We start from the raw sequence: 21006 nt of genomic DNA on the forward strand, positions 1-21006 counted from the left end.
CTGCCCATAGTTGGGCATTCTCATTGGCGATGTGATTCAAGTGCACCGTCAGATCATCCTGACGGGCAGAGTAGCAGTGGCCTCCCTGCGATTATCATCATAATCCCGGGCACACACACACACACACACACACGATACCCACATGGGATATCGCAGTCGACAATGCCCCCCTCCCCTCCCCCCCCCAAAAAAAGCTTGCTGGATATGGCGTGACCTTACCTCGATCCTGAGGGTAGAGTCTGAAGGATGTATAGTTTGGGCACCCTTTCCCTCCATCAACCCCCCCCCCCCCAAGCCATCAGCCCTCTCTCTCTCTCTCTCTCTCTCTCTCTCTCTCTCTCTCTCTCTCTCTCTCTCTCTCTCTCTCCTGCAGCCCTGCAAAAAGGGGACCCTGCCTTGACACTAACACTCTCCATTACCCCATAACTGCCATTTGTCAAAGACCCCCATAGATATGGTTTCAAGGACTCTCTCTCTCTCTCTCTCTGCTGTCATAAGCTTTGTTTTGTTTACAAGGGAATGGGGACCATATTTATGGACTGCTTTCTCTATGTAAATGGTTTGCTATTTGTAAATAAGATTATATCTCTCTCGTCACTTTTTTTTTTTTTGTAGTGTATGATCATGTTTATTTTGGTTGGGTGTTTGTATTGTTAATTGTTTATAGTTTTCCATGGGAAAACAATAAGCAGAAAACGATCAATAATAATAATAATAATAATAATAATAATAATAATAATAATAATAATTATAATAATAACCTTTATTTCAGCTCAGGGCCATATACATGGGACATACAAAGTAGAAACAATACAATGCACATAATGTAGGTACACGGTTTCTCAAAGATTTCAGGGATGAGGTTGCTAGCCCCCTGCCCTGCTTCTTGAGTCCTAGCAGACGCTGGCGCATGTTTACAGCGGTAGATTGGACGGATCCGCCGACCTAGCAAAGCTGACCGAGCGCTGCACGATGCACACTGACGGTGCCTCTCTGTCTGTCCATATTATAAGGTTATCCTGCATTACAATGCAACATACACGCACACATCTATGTATGTATGTATTATGTATATATATACATATATATACACATATATATATGTATATATATTATAATCATCTTTCCTTGATTTCTGGGGGCTACCGTATCTTCTTCTTTAAGCGCACACTTATTTATTTATTTATTTATTTATTTATTTATTTTTTTTTTTGCTTTTTTGTCCACACAAGGTCCGACTAGGCAATGACACTTCGAGGTCGTGACGTTGGCTGATTTTATCTTCTTTTTGTCCCAAAAAGATGACATATAAGACCACCACAATGTTGCAGAGTTCTCGAGAGCATATTTGGGTTTCATTGTCACCCTGTGTTTTTCAATTGCCTAAATGAATTTACTGATAATTATGTGACTTTGAGTTCGAACTTCAACCGGGTCGATTATAGAAAAAAAAAAAAAGTAAATAATGCTCCGAAGAAACTTCGGCGCAATCGAGTTTTCTGTACAGTGTATAATCAAGGCCACCGCAAGTAGATCTATCTTTCGGTGGTCTCGGTATAATGCTGTATGAGTCGCGGCCCATGAATCTTTAACCACGGTCCGGTGGTGGCCTGTCTTACAGTATATCGGTGCCAGACGCACGATTATGGCTAACTTTAACCTTAAATACAATAAAAACTTCTGAGGCTAGAGGGCTGCAATTTGGTATGTTTGATGATTGGAGGGTTGATCATCCACCCTCCAATCATCAAACATACCAAATTGCAGCTCTCTAGCCTCAGTAGTTTTTAAGATCTGAGGGCGGAGAGAAAAAGGGCGGACGGACAGACAAAGCCGGCACAATATTTTCCTTTTTCAGAAAGCTAAAATTAATGCATAGTTTTAACTTGCAAAGTTGTTTTCTGTAATAGGAAATTTCAGATAGTAACCAGGAAAACAATTATGTCAAAACCATTTATTTCGAATTTTCTTGCTTCGCTTGAAGAGGCAATGCAGCTTATTTTCACGAGAGATTTATAAGAAAACCAAAATTATTATTTTTTTTCCCAAGAGCACTACACTAAAACGAGCAGAAACGCAAAATGACTTAGGTTGCGTGAAAATATTAAATTCGTTTGAGCTCTTTATTAGATGATGCGAGTAGTTTCTCTTCACAAGAAGCATTTTATAAGACTTGGAAACTTAAGGTAGGAAATAGCATATCTCAAATATGGAAGTTATGAAAGTATGTTGTTGTGATTATTATTATTATTATTATTATTATTATTATTATTATTATTATTATTATTATTATTATTATTATTAAAGAGAATGGCTTCATCAGTGGAATTGACTATATATTTGGTCTTTTCAGTTCTTATTATTTTTTTCTTAGGGCTGATATTTGATAATAACTATTATTATTATTATTATTATTATTATTATTATTATTATTATTATTATTATTATTATTATTATTATTATTATACTGTGATCTATAAGTAAATATGCTAGACAGTGCCTTAGGGTAAAGACAAAAGATTTTCCAATATTACATATATATATATATATATATATATATATATATATATATATATATATATATATATATATATATATATATATATATATATATACGTTATACATTCACATTATATATATACAGTATACATATATATACTGTATATATATATACATATATATATTCAGTTCAAGATTATGTTTGGAGGAGAACAAAAGGAATGAAATGTCTACGTAAAGGACAGAATCAATTGCAGCCCAAGAGATTACAAACGCGTAGCACGAACCCCCATCCAAAAGCATCTCTGCTGCATCCATGACCAATCTCTGTTTACCTTGCAGGAGATTAGCGTCCTATTGCAAAGGCAAACCCTTTTAAGAAATGCAGGATTAAAGGGGAGAGAGAGAGAGAGAAATATGGGGGGGGGATAAGTTGCAAAACGAGGAGTATGGATCAAGATGAGGGGATGAAAATCAGGATGAATTTGTATGTGCAAGAGAGAGAGAGAGAGAGAGAGAGAGAGAGAGAGAGAGAGAGAGAGATTTTCTAAGTCTGGGAAATAATGTGTATAATACTATATGAATATACATTTGGAAATGAGAGAGAGAGACACACAGAGAGAGAGGTTCTCAGAGAAATAAGGTGCAGAATACTGTAGGAATATATATTTCGAGAGAGAGAGAGAGAGAGAGAGAGAGAGAGAGAGAGAGAGAGAGAGAGAGAGAGAGAGAGAGAGAGGTTCTCAGTTAGAGAAATAAGATGGAGAATACTGTAGGAATATACATTTGGAGAGAGAGAGAGAGAGAGAGAGAGAGAGAGAGAGAGAGAGAGAATAATCCCCAAGTGAATGAAAAGGTTGTGAGTAGTGTCTGAGAACGTAAAATCATAAATCCTTTTAAGTCTCACCTGAGCCCTATACTTCAACTATCCCCACCCCCCTCCCCCGACCCCCACCCCACAAGCCTGTACACACACCCGCCGGGGGGTCTTTCACTTGTTTCAACTATAGCCTGCGCTTCGTGGGTCCAGACAGACGTTCCCTAGCAATCCTTCCAGACATAGGATCTCGCAGTGGTCATCAGGGTCCTCTCTCTCTCTCTCTCTCTCTCTCTCTCTCTCTCTCTCTCTCTCTCTCTCTCTCTCATTTCCAATTATATATTCATATATAATTTTGCATCTTATTTCTCAGATTCAGAAAACTCTCTCTCTCTCTCTCTCTCTCTCTCTCTCTCTCTCTCTCTCTCTCTCTCTCTCTCTCTCTCTCTCTTCTTCTTTTCTAATTAGCCTGCTGGTTCAAAGAGAGTTGTTCCCTTCGCCTCCACTTATCTAAGTTTAGATATTTTCTCTTCCCGTTACCTTTCAATCATCTTTTCTCTTTGAAATAATATATATCTTTTCTAGTTACTTTTGAAAATGGAGACGAGTTCAATGTAAATTCTGGAATGTGACTCAAATCTTTGGGAAAATTACAAGTCAAATGTGAATTTTAAAAGAGAATTCTGTTTTGCTCACTTAAGAAGATTCATTCTTGTTTTCAGCATAATAAAATTGTCTAATCACGAGAATAGGATGTGTTTTGAGTTTTACATATGATTTAATTCATCATTATTTTCTTGTACAGAAACAGGTCGTTTTTCATATGAAAGCTCTGTTGATATTTCTAAACAGTAGCTTAATGCAAAATTTTTTTTAAAACTATATATGTGTATGTATATATATATATATATATATATATATATATATATATATATATGTGTGTGTGTGTGTGTGTGTGTGTGTGTGTGTATGTATGAATATTCGTCCTATGTGTACTGTTCAATACAGGTTAGTAACCTGATCAGTAAACTTATGTCATTATGCTTTATATTTCCGTGGAATTTTTTTTCTTTTGTTTAGGAATTTATCGAAGTTAATGTTTTAAAAGTTACTCTTTTGTTGCTCTATAGTTTTTGGGTGCCATGAAATTTGTTTTAGATATGTTTCATTAAATTAATATGATATCAAAATACCATATTAGGTGTGTTTTGGATACAAGCATTTTTTAAAGGAACACAGAGTTTAGAGAGAGAGAGAGAGAGAGAGAGAGAGAGAGAGAGAGAGAGAGAGAGAGAGAGAGTCTTTTTCTTTGAGATTTGAAAGCTAACCTTTTTAATCTTTATTCTTTGCATATATGAATTATAAATTTCAGATTGGAAAAAGAAATCCTGAAAATATAATAACGGTGATGAACGGTGTAAACAGAAAGAATATTGAAAAAATAATCATAATTGAGGAAGAATTTAGAAAAAAAAATAATAAAAAATTAGAAAAATTACACTTTGTCCAATGTTTAATGTCCCTGAGAAGAGACATGTGTGAGAAGTAAGAGATTTCTCTTGACGATCCCAGAACTAACTTCCTTTATCTCTCCATTCGATCTGACAGCGGACTTCGCGGCGTCCCTGGCCGCCTACGAAGTCATCACGCCCTTGCGGGTGGACGGCGACGGCGGGTTCCTTAGTCACCATCTTCACCAGACCCACGACAACGCCCACGCCAGGACCAGACGAGGCGCCCACATCGAGGAGACGCCCGATCTCCACTATGTCGTCACTCTGGAAGGAAAGGAACACCAGGTGAGATCTCTCTCTCTCTCTCTCTCTCTCTCTCTCTCTCTCTCTCTCTCTTTCTCTCTCTCTCTCTCTCTGGAGAGAAAGGAACACCATGTTCTCTTCTTTCTCTCTTTCTCTCTTTTTTTCTCTCTCTCTGGAGGGAAAAGAATACTAGGTGAGATTCTCTCTCTCTCTCTCTCTCTCTCTCTCTCTCTCTCTCTCTCTCTCGAAGCTCTTCAAGTAAGTCGCTCACTCTCATATCATTACAGGAGCAATGATTAATAATCTCTCTTTGAAAGTTGTATGATAAATCACTCTCTCTCTCTCTCTCTCTCTCTCTCTCTCTCTCTCTCTCTCTCTCTCTCTCTCTTGGAAACTCGTTAAACAAGTCACTCACTCATCGTTTGCTCGCTCATTTGAGAAACAACAATTCATTGTAAAAATATATTGCCTGACATTTGTCAAGAATTTGTCCAACAACAAATTTCTCATTTGTCAGTAATGACTGACTCATTTTCAAAGCCTTTTGTGACGTCATGCTTATATCTTTACTAGGAACGACATTATTTTAACTCAGGATGAGAATTTGTAAATCATTGCAGTTTACTCTTTTTTTTTGCAGTTATTTAATTTTTCAGTGTTGGCCTATTCGATTTAATGATTAATTTTAATGTCACTTTTTGTTTTAGATTCACCATTATTTTTTATTGTTTCAGTCAAATTTAGATGTTCATGTCAACTGTATTTATAGTTTTTTATTTGCTTATGTTTAGTGAGCTTGTAGACTTTTATGTTTAGACACTTTGGAATACATATTGAAAACTCGAAGAAGAGCAGATATACTATATAATTTTTTATGTAATTTTGGCTGTAATTTTAAGTGGAAGTGATATGTATAGACATATATATATATAAATATATATATATATACATATATATATTGAATATATATATATAAATGTATGATTATTTATATGTATATATATATATTATTGCTTTATGTATTTATTGCTTGCTCATTCACTCAGTCACCTAGTGAATTTATATAAAGTATTAAGGAACACTATCTTTTCTGAATTTATTACAAGAAATGTAGATAAATAACTTCAGAAACGCATGATTTGTTAAAACTATAAATTTTCCTTCTTTTCTTTTATTTATTTTTTAAATACCGTCTTAATTTTCTTTCTTTGCTTTCTTTTTCTTTTGTTTACTAAAAAGGCAGCATCATTTTTTTAAATGTTCTCGAGAAAGGGTCTCAAGAACCCTTGTCGTCGTGCCAGGAAATGTTCATGTTTACTCTGTCGGACATTACCCATTGGCTCTCTCTCTCTCTCTCTCTCTCTCTCTCTCTCTCTCTCTCTCTCTCTCTCTCTCTCGTTCGGGTTTCATTTCTCTTTCTCTTTCTCTCGTTCTTGTTTTATCTCTCTCTCTCTCTCTCTCTCTCTCTCTCTCTCTCTCTCTCTCTCTCTCTCTCTCTCTCTCTCTCGTTCGAGTTTCATCTCTCGCTCTCTCTCTATCGAGGTTCATTTCTCTCTCTCTCTCTCTCTCTCTTGTTCAAGTTTCAGTTCTCTCTCTCTCTCTCTCTCATTTACCCCGTGTCTCACTTGGCGATCGTACCCCTTGGCAGGTCTCGCTCAGGCCCAACAGAAGGTTCTTGGCGCCGCACGCTGTGGTGGAGAGACGCCGGGGAGGTGGGGGAGGAGGAGGGGGAGGAGGAATAGGAGGAGGTGCCCACGCCGCCTCATCTCTACTACAGGTGGTCGGGTCGCGTCCGTCCTGCCACTATCATGGGTTCGTCGCGAACCACACCTCTTCCAGGGTTGCCATATCCACCTGCGACGGACTGGTAAGTGTGGCATCTTTCTCTGTTATTGTTTGATTTTCTTTTCTTGTTTTTTTTTTTTTGCTTTTTTTTTGTTTCATGTGGGATTGATTGTTTGTCTTTTTTGTGGGTTTGATTTTTAAATTTTTTATTTATTTATTTTTTTGCTTTTTGTTTTTTTTTATGTGGGTTTGATTTTATTTATTTATTGTTTTTTATGTGTTTGTTTATTTTTTATTTTTATTTTGTATGTGGGTTTGATTAATTTTTTTTTTTTTTTGCTTTTCATGTGGGTTTTTGGGTTATCTTCACGGGTATTCTGGATAATTATTTCTTTTCTTTTAATTATTTGCTTTGATACTAATATAGTGACTAATCCGATTTAATTTTTTTTTATTGGTTTCGGGGATAGTTTTGCTTCCGATGTTGATTATTTATCCCCCGTGTTCTGCTTAATTTGTTTCCTTGTAGGTCTCGTTGATTATCAAAAGTTAATGCAGTATTTTTTATTAGATATTTAGTTTTTTTAGTTAATTTTTTTCTTGGAGGTCTCAATGATTATCAAAAGGTTAATGCATTTTTTTTACCGGATATTTAGTTTTTTTAGTTAATTTTTTCTTGTAGGTCTCGACGGTTATTCAAAAGGTTAATACGGTTTTTTTTATTAGATATTTACTTTTTTTGGTCAATTTTTTTCTTGTAGGTCTCGATGATTATTCAAAAGATTAGATTAGTTTTTTATCAGATATTTAGTTTTTTGTTAATTTTTTCTCTTGTAGGTCTCGATGATTATTCAAAAGTTTAATACAGTTTTTTTTATTAAGTTATTGTTTTTTTCTTTGTGATCCGTAAGGTTAATACCTTGTTTGTATGTCCCTAAAGATAATTTTGTGTGTGTGTCTTTAGTTTTTCTTTTATCATAAGGATAATTTACTTCATGTGGGGTTTTTGGGTTAATTTCTTAGAATTTTGCGGTCAAGGGTGATTTTGTCTGTGGTCTTGGTTTTTTTTATTTTTCAGATAAATTTTTTCATACTGGTTTTAGGGGTTACTTTTTCATAGATGTCCTATGGTTAATTTTTTCTTAGGGGTCTTAACGTTATTTTTTTTAATATATCCCTAAGGTTGATTTTACCATATGAGTCTCGATGTTAATTTCCCTTGTTGCTAAGGTCAGGGTATTACTGAGTTTTAGGTTTTTTTTTATGTGGGTGTTCAATTGATTTTTAGTGTTCTGTAAAAGAAAACTATTGTGCCGGCTTTGTCTGTCCGTCCGCATTTTATTCTGTTCACACTTTTTATCTTAAAAACTACTGAGGCTAGAGGGCTGCAAATTGGTATGTTTATCATCCACCCTCCAGCCATCAGACATACCAAATTGCAGCCCTCTAGCCTCGGTAGTTTTTATTTTAATTAAGGTTAAAGTTAGCCATAATCGTGCTTCAGGCAACGATATAGGATAAGCCACCACCGGGCCGTCGTTAAAGTTTAATGGGCCGCGTCTCATGCAGCATTATCCCGAGACCACCGAAAGATAGATCTGTGTTCCGTGGCCTTGTTTATACTCTGTAGTGGCTGTACAGAAAACGCGATTGCGCCGACGCATTTTTTTCTTGATATTTGTTAGTCTTAAGATTATTATTTCAAGTTTGTCAAAAGGTCTTTTTTTTTTATTTCATCGGGATCTAGAAATGAAGTTTTTCGCATGGTCCTAAATGGAAATTTTTTTTTCGTTTACAAGTGCGTATTCCGATTCAGCCTTCTCCCCTGGTCACTGGGGCAGTGCAATCCTATCAGTGAGACCCGCTGGTCTAAGTCAGGCATGTTTGTGATTTATAAATCTGTCTATGTATTGGAAGGAGAATAGGGATTTTTTTTCTTGGGACCGTGTTCCTCAAAACCTGGAATAAAAGCGTATTCATAACGAAGCAGAATCCAGACGTCTGTCTGGCATTTGTAATCAACACCTGTAACGTAAACGAACCTATAATATATATATATATATATATATATATATATATATATATATATATATATATATATATATATATATATATATACATATATACATACACACACACATTATTTGAGGACTTGAGTAATTTTTACATTTCTTTACTCTCTATAGTAATAGATGCAATTATTACTTTTTAAATTTGGTGAACTTTTTGTGTAAATAAGGGTTTATCGAATAATATAATTTCAAAGGGCTTATTTGAGTCTACTCTTGAAGAGAGTTACGTGTTAATGAACTTTTATGCAGAAAAATATATATATGTGTGTGTGTATATATATATATATATATATATATATATATATATATATATATATATATATATATATATACAGTATATATATATATATATATATATATATATATATATATATATACAGTATATATATATATATATATATATATATATATATATATATATATATATATATATATATATATATTTAATGGTCGTGTGTGTGTGTGTGTATGTGTGTAAATATGGTGTGTGAGTCTATGTGGTTTGTGTGTTTGCATTTATGTACCCATGTGTGTGTCTAATGCCCAGTTCTACAAGATCTGAAAATATCCCGTGCAAATATGAATTACCCAGTACTTATTCTGCGGCGTCCATGATTGTTCCCAATAAGGTGTGGCTTACCGAGCAAAGCCTTTGTTTGGCACCGGATTTGTTTTTCCTTCTCTTATTTTTTTCTTTTTGTCCCCTCCGTGTTTATTTTCGTCTTGCCTGCACAGACGATCGGTCCATAAGGCTGTGTGTGCCTTTGGTAAGGGCATCAGGTAGGGGAGGGGAGGGGGGTGCGCATTTGATCATTCTCTGCGGCAGACACTGGCTGAGTCGGGTAGTTATGATGCTGAGTGGTAAAGCGCGCTAGCTTCTTTCATGTTCGGTTATTTGTATTTCCTTTTTGCCTTATGTTATTGCTTGTGAAGTATATTAACATATTCCGCTGAGGAAAAATCGTGAGTTCTTTTTGTTATTTTATCTATAATTTTCTCTCGTCCTTTATGAAGTATATTAAAAGATTTGCCTTTTATGCTGATGACAACAGGTCTGCAGCTCTGCTAGACGACAGGTCATGTGTATATTTATTGCACATCTGCTAGACGACAGCTCATGTGTATATTAATTGCAGCTCTGTAGACGATAGCTCACGGGTATATTTATTGCAGCTCTGATAGACGATAGCTCATGTGTATATTAATTGCAGCTGACGATAGCTCACGGGTATATTTATTGCAGCTCTGCTAGACGGCATTTCGCGTATATTGATCATGAGAAGTATGAACTATAGGTGGTATTACTTTAAACTTCTGACACAGAATCTGGTTTTGTCCGTCCATAAACTTTAGTGCTAAAATCATCCTTAATGTAGGGAGAATATATATAGAATGGTAATATATATATATATATATATATATATATATATATATATATATATATATATATATATATATATATATATATATATATATGTGTTTTCCCTTTTAGCTGGTTACACTATTCATCGTATTATCCTCAACCTTTTTATCTACTGATCAAACACAGAAACAGCCCAGTGAGAAAACAGCTGAAGAAATGTACTTTTATGATCTAATCTCTCAGTTGCTGCACATCATATCCATTCATTATTTCGGACACCTTAACTATTTATTTGATATTTCAGGTACTAAGCGTCTTCAGCGCCTCTATATCCCCTCGGGGCGGAAGTTACATGTTGAGTTGAACGAGCCACCAGAGTTGCATCCTTGGCTCCGTCAGATTATCCCGTTTTAATTAGATTTACCTTGCCTCTCTCTCTCTCTCTCTCTCTCTCTCTCTCTCTCTCTCTCTCTCTCTCTCTCTCTCTCTCCAGGTGATTTGTTGGTCGTTCGAGGGAACAGGAATCCGGCAATAAACAGAGAGGTGGAGGCTGTATTAGTATTATATTTTTTTTTTGTTATCGCCGCAAGTGTTTGTTTATTTATTGTTTCCGTTACTTTTTAATATTAATTTTAATTTAATTTGTATATATATATAAATGTGTGTATATATATATATATATATATGCATGTATAGATACATAAATACATGTATGCATACATATATATATATATATATATATATATATATATATATATATATATATATATATAATGAGAGAGAGACACAGAGATTAATAGGTAAATAGAATAATACTGTATTATGATTTTTGGGTAATGACTTCCTGGCTGTGTTTAAATTTCGTATTTGCTTACTCCTTACTTCGTTTTTGCTGCCATTAGTTTTTTCCCGGCGTCATTATCATGTTGTGTATGCGTGTATGTTGGTTTATATATATATATATATATATATATATATATATATATATATATATATATATATATATATATATATATATATATACAGTGTATATATATAAATATGTATATAGTATATATATATTTATTTATATACATATGTGTACTGTATATATATATGTACATACATAGAAATAGTGATTTCTGCTTTATGCCATATGGTAATCTGCACCAGAAATCCATACCACAGTCGTCGACTATTTTAACGTGTTTCTCTAATTCAGGGGTTCAAGACTTGTTGACATGTAATTGTATGGTTGTTATAACTGCAAAAGTTGTGGCTTCATTTTGAATCTCGTTTACAAGTTGGCCGATTTGCATGGTCTAATTGTTAAGTTAATTGTTGGTGGTGGTAGGAGGTAACTGATTTCCTGGTCCCTTTGAAAACCAGTTTTTGTGATGAGATAGATAAGAAGATTCTTATTCACGTGTACATGCATCTGTTTATATATATGTGTGTATATACATATATACATATGTATATATATACTTACATACCAAGGCGGGTCAGGGAAAGGCACTGTCCTTATGCATTTTATTATAATATGCCGACGTTTCACAACTCCTCATAGTTGCATTTTCTTGGCTGCAAACAGCGAACATGGCAATCAGTAAATTAAAATCAAAATCACAAATCAGAATTACAATTACAATAAAACGTTCACAATAAAATGACTAAAACCTATCCTAAAAGAACAAGTAAAAGGCTGTGGCAACCTACCCAGAAGGAAGTTAAAAACAAACTATTGAACTCGCATTGAGTATTACAAAAGAGAGAGAGAGAAAAAATAAGTAAATAAATAAACATACAGACAAAGAAGAAACAACTTTACAGTGCCTTTCCCTGACCCGCCTTGGATCGTTCTTCGAGCTGTTGCTCCGGAAGTTAGATATGTATATACATATATATGTATATACATATATATGCATATATATATATATATATATATATATATATATATATATATATATATATATATATATATATATATATATATATATATATATATATATATATATATATATCTAGCCGCCCAGTTCTCCTTGCTGCTGGGAGAAAGGGAGCTGGGGATTGGTACGATACACGTACACATCGTTACCGGGGTCCAAGCGATGTCAGGCAGGGCAGCCGATCGAGGCTACGGCCTACCCCAACGCCAAATCAAAGTCCTTCGAAAGAAGGCATCGTGCTTACCCCATATAAAAAAAAATGGGAAAAAGCACGTTAAAACGAAGAAGAATATACATATATATATATATATATATATATATATATATATATATATATATATATATATATATATACAGTATATATATATATATATATATATATATATATATATATATATATATATATATATATATATATATACTGTATATATATATATATATATATATATATATATATATACATATATATATATATATATATATATATATATATATATATATATATATAGAGAGAGAGAGAGAGAGAGAGAGAGAGACTGCGTATAAGCAAATGCTCTCCTCTTGTGGAATACCAGTGCCTGTAATCGGGTAGAGAGAGACGAAGAAAAATGGGTAGGTATAAGACTGCAAAGAAAGTGTAAATGTCACTTGAATGTTTCATCAGCGGACTTCCTGCGGGACTATTTACGATCAGACATTAACGGAAATGTGTTTAGAGAGAGAGAGAGAGAGAGAGAGAGAGAGAGAGAGAGAGAGAGAGAGAGAGAGAGAGAGAGAGGGTTGCTTAGTAGAGAGTTTGAAGGTGATATCAGGTGTGAGATAAAAAAAACAATACTAGGCAAATCTTTCTGTCAAAAATACAAAATAGGACCTGTTGAGAGAGAGAGAGAGAGAGAGAGAGAGAGAGAGAGAGAGAGAGAGAGAGAGAGAGAGAGAGAGAGAGGCAGGTAGACAGAGATGTAGTAACAATGATATCTCGAGGTCAGTGCTCATTCTAACGTGGATAAATGTTATTCATGTATTAATTATATATATCGACGATATTTAATAGATCTAATAGAGAGAGAGAGAGAGAGAGAGAGAGAGAGAGAGAGAGAGAGAGAGAGAGAGAGAGAGAGAGAAGTGAATATGCTATGATAAACTTCATTAATAGTTTATTGTTTAGATCTCAGAGGCTGTTATTATCTGATAACAAGACGAGAGAGAGAGAGAGAGAGAGAGAGAGAGAGAGAGAGAGAGAGAGAGAGAGAGAATGTGCTATGATAAACTTAATTAATAGTTTATTGTGTAGATCTCAGGGGCTGTTATTATCTGACAACTAGACGAGAGAGAGAGAGAGAGAGAGAGAGAGAGAGAGAGAGAGAGAGAGAGAATGTGCTATGATAAACTTCAATAATGGTTTATTGTGTAGATCTCAGAGGCTGTTATTGTCTGATAACAAGACGAGAGAGAGAGAGAGAGAGAGAGAGAGAGAGAGAGAGTATGAACACACTCCCATCCATGTTGCATGGATTAGCAAGATGGTACAGATCCCTCCCAGAAGTAAGGGGTCGGGGGAGGGGGAAGGGTTTCCCTTTCAACTGTGAGCCAGGCATGTAGGTGGTATTTTTGTTGTTGGGGGGGGAGGCGGTTGATGGATAGACAGCATCCGGTGGGTGGTTAAGAGAAGAGCGTTTAATGATATTTTCATAGAGTTCGGTTACGGATGATTGAAGCTTCTGGGCTTTAGCAGGAGCCAATGGCGTTATTTGGAGAGCCGTCGCCTCGCTCACTCGCGTATCCGGACGCATAAATCTGTCTTGGCCGGATAACGTCAACATCTCCGGTCCGCAGGAGAAGCCGTTAGCAGTACTCGGGAATGGGTTGTCGACTTGTTTGTTGATAGGTTGCTTTTTGTGGCGGTCGAAATCCCGAACACGGAGGCAAGGGTTTAATCAAAGTGAATCCCAAAGACCTTGGTGAATCCCTTCCCTGAGGAAGACTGAAGATTCTGAGAGATTTTGTGTTTTTCTCACAAACATTTTCAGCTGATGTGCAATTGGAACTTCAGAAGTTCAAGCGAAGACGCAATGCATTGCTACCCTAATATTATTCCTCTTTCATTTTAATACATTTTTATCTATTTATCTGTTTATTAATTTTTTCCTTTTTATTTTTTGATAAGTGAGATCTCTTCTTCTGTATTTCACTTTACTTCCTCTTGCTTCTTCCTAATGAACACCATATCTTTGGAAGCTTGAATATCAAGTCAGTGGCCCCTTTGGGCTTGTTCCATATGAATAGGGTTCATCTACTGAATAATAATAATAATAATAATAATAATAATAATAATAATAATAATAATAATAATAATAATAATAATAATCATGCATAGGGCTTGGCGCCAGAAGGTGCTAGTCTTACGTCTTTTACCTGGTCTTGTGGGATGAGAATGCGAGTCTAGCGTTCTTTCTTTGCCACTTCTGTTAACGCTGGTACCCATTCGCAGTTGGCCCGGCTACAAGGGGCAGGGCGACATCAAACCACGGCGGGTGGCGACCGTTGTAGAGTGTCCGTGATGTATAGTAGGCCCTGGCTATACCACACTTTTAGTTTTCTGTAAAATAAAACTATTGTGCCGGCTTTGTCTGTCCATCCGCACTTTTTTCTGTCCGCACTTTTTCAGTCCGCCCTCAGATCTTAAAAGCTACTGAGGCTAGAGGGCTGCAAATTGGTATGTTGATCACCCACCCTCTAGTCATCAAACATACAAAATTGCAGCCCTCTAGCCTCAGTAATTTTTATTTTGTTTAAGGTTAGTTAGCCATAATCGTGCGTATGGCAACGATATAGGACAGGCCACCAACGGGCCGTAGTTAAAGTTTCATGGGCCGTTGGCTCATACAGCATTATACAGAGACCACCGAAAGATAGATCTATTTTTGGTGGCCTTGATTATACGCTGTAGCGAATGTACAGAAACCTCGATTGCGCCGAACTTTCTTCGGCGCATTTTTTACTTGTATACACATACGAGTATTTATCAATATGCCATGGATGAGGGGATAGTTTTTTATTATGCAATAATGCAATGTTTTTTTCATTTTTAATGATTTTCTGAAAATAATAAAGTGTTATTATAGTGAGGAAAAATAGTATTAAGAAAATAACAACTGCTCCATGACTGGAACACCCACCAGTCTACAACATCACACTTTTAATTTGCCGAGATCAGCAATTTCCATATTGCCTTCACGTTTCCCTACTTTCCTGATACACTTCTCGAATCGTGTTATTATCATGTATGCTTCGCACCTGGGCAGGATAAGGACACGAGTTGTGTGCAGTGCTCGAGACCGATTGTTTCATTCTCTACATCTTGCAGGTGTGCAGAGTTCGTCCTGAGTCCTTGTCAACTGTCTTGATCGTCATCCAGGTTGAGGTGATACGGTCTTGCCTTGTGTACGTTTCACAGCTGTTAGTAATATGTTGGTGATGGCCAGTTGTGAGATCTCGAGACCAGTATGAGGAAATAAAACACACACATGTATATATATATATGTATATGTATATAGATGTGTATATATATATTCTGTATATATATATTTTATATGTGTGTTTATGTGTATGAATTTCCTTGTTAATGTTTATAAATGAATGAACCCTTATATATCTCTAGAAAATGTATAATCAGGAAGAAGTGTTGGTATATATATATATATATATATATATATATATATATATATATATATATATATATATATATATGTATATATATATATATATATATATATATATATATATATATATATATATATTAGAGAGAGAGAGAGAGATTAAATTTCGATACGCATAAAAACACCACATGAGTACATGAATGTAGTCTGTTTATATAGTATCTAAGAAGAGAGAGAGAGAGAGAGAGAGAGAGAGAGAGAGAGAGAGAGAGAGAGAGAGAGAGAGAGAGAGAGAGATTCACAGCAGCAGCAGCAGAAGAGCTGCTTCCTCGTAATTGATGGCGATTGGTGGCGGTGTTTCTTTACCCGAAAAGCTCTTGGGAATTGGCGTGTCGTTCACAAGATGTTTCCGATGTCTTGTGGTAATTGAACGCGCCCTTCTTCTTCTTCTTCTTCTTCTTCTTCTTCCCCCACCGCCACTTTTAATGGGTTGTTAGGCTTTCCGTGTGTGTGTGTTTGTGTCGGACTGAACAGGCCCAGAATCGTAGCGTCGTTGGTCGCTGTGAAATCTGAAGAAGTTTTTTCTTATATATATTATTATCATATTACCATAATCTATATATTATTATCATGGCATATATATTATAATCATATTATCATAGATGTTATATCATGTCATATGTATTATTTTATCATTATTATTATTATATATATTATTATGATGTCATATATATTATTATCTCATATATATTATATCATATTATGATGTATATATTATTACAAATATATCATATTATCATATATATATTAATATATATATATATATATATATATATATATATATATATATATATTATATATATATATATAATATCGCGTTATCATAATAATTATTATCAGACATTTTTTGTAGCATTATCATATCATATATTTTATTTTCAGACATTTATTGTTGCGTTATCATATTTATCATATATATTATTATCATATATATATATATTATATCTTATTATCATATATTTTATTATCAAACGTTGTCGTGTTATCATATTATCATATATATTATTATCAAAGAATTTTTTGCCGTGTTATATTCTTCTCTCTATTTCTAAGGTCCTAGACTCAGAAGCCCGTGTGAATATTATTGTCTGAACATTTCTGTTAATTCTTTCTAATGATCACCATAATATTCTTTGGAAGCTGGAATTTTAAGTCAGAGGTCCCTGTGGTGGGCTTGTTCCACATGAATAGGGTTTTTCATCTTCTGAATAATAATAATAATAATAATAATAATAATAATAATAATAATAATAATAACAATAATATTCTTTGGAAGCTTAACTTTCAATTCATTGGCCACTGTGGTGGGCTTGTTTCATGTGAATAGGGTTCATCTTCTGAATAATAATAATAATAATAATAATAATAATAATAATAATAATAATAATAATAATAATAATAATAATAATAATAATAGATGATTGTGCTTTTAATATAAGAATGCCCCTTTACTTCCATAATAATCTTGGAGATATTTCATTCACGTACTATGTTTTTTGGCAGTCGGTTACAAAGGTAATTGGCACCCACAGCGTCTGGAAACCCACGATGGCTGTTTGGGATATAATGTTTCTAAAGATATATTTAATGATATAATGTTTGTAGAGATATACGATTGGCTGAAAGCTAGAATAAGGTGTAGTAAACAAGTCTCGTGTGGGTTTCAATGATAATTTGCGAATGACGACATAGATGGAGAGAGAGAGAGAGGTTAATAATATTTTTCAAATGACGAGAGAGAGAGAGAGGTTTTAATGATTTTTTAAATGACGGGAGAGAGAGAGAGGCTGTAATGATATTTTGTAAATGACGAGAGAGAGAGAGAGGGGTGTTTAATATTTTGCAAGTGATGAGAGAGAGAGAGAGAGAGAGAGAGAGAGAGAGAGAGACTTTTAATGATATATCACAAGTACAAGAGAGAGAGAGAGAGAGAGAGAGAGAGAGAGAGAGAGAGAGTTTTAATGATAGTTTGCAAATGACGAGAGAGAGAGAGAGAAACGTTTTAATATTTTGTAAATAACGAAAGACAGACATGTTTTAATGGTATATCGCAAGTACACAAGAGAGAGAGAGGAATATAAATTGATCAGCTTCATCCAAAACGTCTGCTTATAAGAGATATACCTTGACGTTGGAGATTGTGGGTGGGAACTTAGATTGGGGCATATTTCATGCAGATTGCAAGATAATTCTCCTCCCCTCCAAAAACAACTGGTTAGATACCATACTATTTATATCCTCTCGGCTCCTTGCTAATTACCTCTTTCGGCTAATTCTTATAATATATAAATCGGCAGGCGTGGATGAACGCTTTGCTTGTGGTGGAGATATGGAGAAGTCAGCCCACCCGTACAAATGTGTGTGTATATATATATATATATATATATATATATATATATATATATATATATATATATATATATATATATATATATATATATATATATATATATACATACACATACACATACATGCATACACTCAATTATAAATGAATAGTAACCCATGAGACTTCAAGAGTACTCCTTCATATTAAATGGCAGTTCAGTGATCGTTCCCCTCAGTCTGTTCTCAAGCTACGGAATTCTCTCCCTGCTTCTGTTTTTGCCGATTCATAACCTTCCTTCGTTTGAGCTTCAGAAAAGGCCATTGCTATCTTTTGGTTTATGAAGCTTTCTCAACCCTTCTCCCAGCCTTTTCCTTCTTGCATTCTTCCGGCCTGGGCTACGAAGGGACATTAGGTGGCCCTTTTCGTCTTAAGTTTCTCTTGCAAAATTCTATGAAACAAAAGAAAGATTAATGTTTAGCGAAAACATTTGGTTTTGCGATAACCACCCTGAGGTTTTAGGCATTAGTAATTTAGCAAAAGAAATGTACTCCTGAATTTCTTATTAATATATGATATTCACAGCAGTAAGTTGTGTCTTCTAGATAATGACTTTTTCGTAAGCTATGTGTTCTTTCTTTTAGTTATATAATTTCTACTGATATAGTGGGTTGTACTTACATGATAATTGTATATTGTGGACTGAAGCTCAGCCGTCTGCGTAATTGTTTTCTTTTGTTGGGATTTCCGTGAGATTCCCAAATCCTGTCTTCTTCTTCTTCTTCTTATTTTTTTTACCTAGACCATCTTTCCAACCCCCCAATCCTCCATTCTCACCAACCCAAAACCCCCGGGCGCTCCCATGGGTACTTTTAGAAAACAGTGAAAAGTCAGATTAAGAAGATTAGGAAAGGACCACTTGAGCAATGCAACAAATGAAAAGAAGAAGAAGAAACAAAACCCTCTTAGGGTATGTCAAGAGGTGGAAGTGTGTCCCCCGTCGGGACGCTGTGATATGCTAATTAAGACGTTGGTCTGTGGCCCTTAGTGGAACCCATTACCGCCATGACTGTGAGGCAGATGCTAAGGAGATGAAGAGATGGGAAGGAGGAGGAGGAGGAAGAGGAAGAGGAGGTTTGAAGGAGTGGAGAGAGAGAGAGAGAGAGAGAGAGAGAGAGGAGGAAGAGGAGGTTTGAAGGATTGAGAGAGAGAGAGAGAGAGAGAGAGAGAGAGAGAGAGAGAGAGAGAGAGCTTTGTGTGAAGTTTCAATATGATTATAAAAGAGATAAACTGACTATAGGCAGATGCAAAGGAAATGAAGAGGTAGGAAGGAAGGAGAGAGAGAGAGAAAGAGAACTTTGTGCGAAGATTGAACATGACCATAAAAGAGATTAACTAATTATTTGTGGAAAATAATAAGTAACCTCTAAGGTGCTTACCTACTGTGTTCGTCAAAATTGGAGAAAAATATAAATTGTTAACCTTTCAAAAGACCAGTGACTTTTCGATATACGTCAAGGTTAAACTATTCAGTATAAAAATAAGCATCATTATGTAAGGTACCTACTTGTGAAGTTTCATCAATATAGAAAGATGAATTTTAAGGTGACCTGTGACCTTGACGAACACATTAACATCAAGGACCTAATCACAAACTCCCAAAGTACCGCCTAGTCAAACAGAAATAAGATATTGACCTTAAATTGACCTTTGACATTGGAAAGAAGGTCAAGGACAAATATTGCCTGAAATTATCTTGGACACAGTATCCAATTTTGAATGCCAGTGACAAAAGGTATTGTAGTTTCTTTTATGTAGAGAATAAGTGACAAAATGTGTCTATTAAATTCACCTGTGACCATGAAAAATGGGCTCAAGTAGAAATAAGATGTTGACCGTTAAATTGACCTTTGACACTGAAAAATAGATCAAGGACAAATATTGCCCGAAATAATCTTGGACACAGTGTCCAATTTTGAAGGTCATTGACGTAAAGTATCGTAGTTTTTTTTATAGAGAATATGCCAAAGTCTATCTATCAAATTCACCTTTGACCTTGAAAAATGGATCCAGAATAAGTATCAAAATCTGTCTATCAAATTCACCTTTGACCTTGAAAAATGGATCCAGAATAAGTACCAAAATCTGTCTATCAAATTCACCTTTGACCTTGAAAAATGGATCCAGAATAAGTACCAAAATCTGTCTATCAAATTCACCTTTGACCTTGAAAAATGGATCCAGAATAAGTACCAAAATCTATCTATCAAATTCACCCGTGGCCTTGAAAAATGATCGCAACTAGAAATATTTAGATAAAATACTCACCGTCCCTAACGTACCAAAGAACCTAGCAATCAAGTTTCGTAAAATTCAGAGGAAAGGGTGAAAAAGAAGGTTAACCATAAGATGTGCCTGCAACAAGCAAAGGCTTGCAAGCACAGACTGGGAAAAGGGGGAGAGCTGAATGCAAAGATATCGCCTGTTATCAGCGACGTGTCGACCGAGGAGAAGTGACTCTTGAATCATATGACTCTTGAATCATATTCGCGCATCGTTAAGAGTGATTTGAGGTTCTTGGTTGATTGAAGCAGGAGGCGGTGAGATACAGCTCTTTTTCTCTCTCTCTCTCTCTCTCTCTCTCTCTCTCTCTCTCTCTCTCTCTCCAATTTTTTTATTGTATTATTTTTTATCAATCTTTCTTTCTACAAGGGATTCTACCTGCTTCCCTTCCCATTCCTCT

At 35.1% G+C, this 21006-nt stretch overlaps 1 protein-coding gene across 8 annotated transcripts in view; it reads left to right on the top strand.

Annotated features, from left to right (window-relative positions):
* Window positions 1-21006, top strand: part of LOC136825789 (A disintegrin and metalloproteinase with thrombospondin motifs 6-like) — a 332879-nt gene that overhangs the window by 194110 nt on the left and 117763 nt on the right. For all 8 annotated transcript variants that reach the window (XM_067082692.1, XM_067082690.1, XM_067082687.1 and 5 more), the window contains exons 3-4: window positions 4925-5115; window positions 6722-6940. In XM_067082692.1, coding sequence (XP_066938793.1) covers window positions 4925-5115; window positions 6722-6940 — 410 coding nt within the window. The remainder of the gene's footprint in view (window positions 1-4924; window positions 5116-6721; window positions 6941-21006) is intronic.

The sequence above is a fragment of the Macrobrachium rosenbergii genome, chromosome 39 (genome assembly GCF_040412425.1).
Source record: "Macrobrachium rosenbergii isolate ZJJX-2024 chromosome 39, ASM4041242v1, whole genome shotgun sequence".
Taxonomy (NCBI): Eukaryota; Metazoa; Arthropoda; class Malacostraca; order Decapoda; family Palaemonidae; genus Macrobrachium; species Macrobrachium rosenbergii.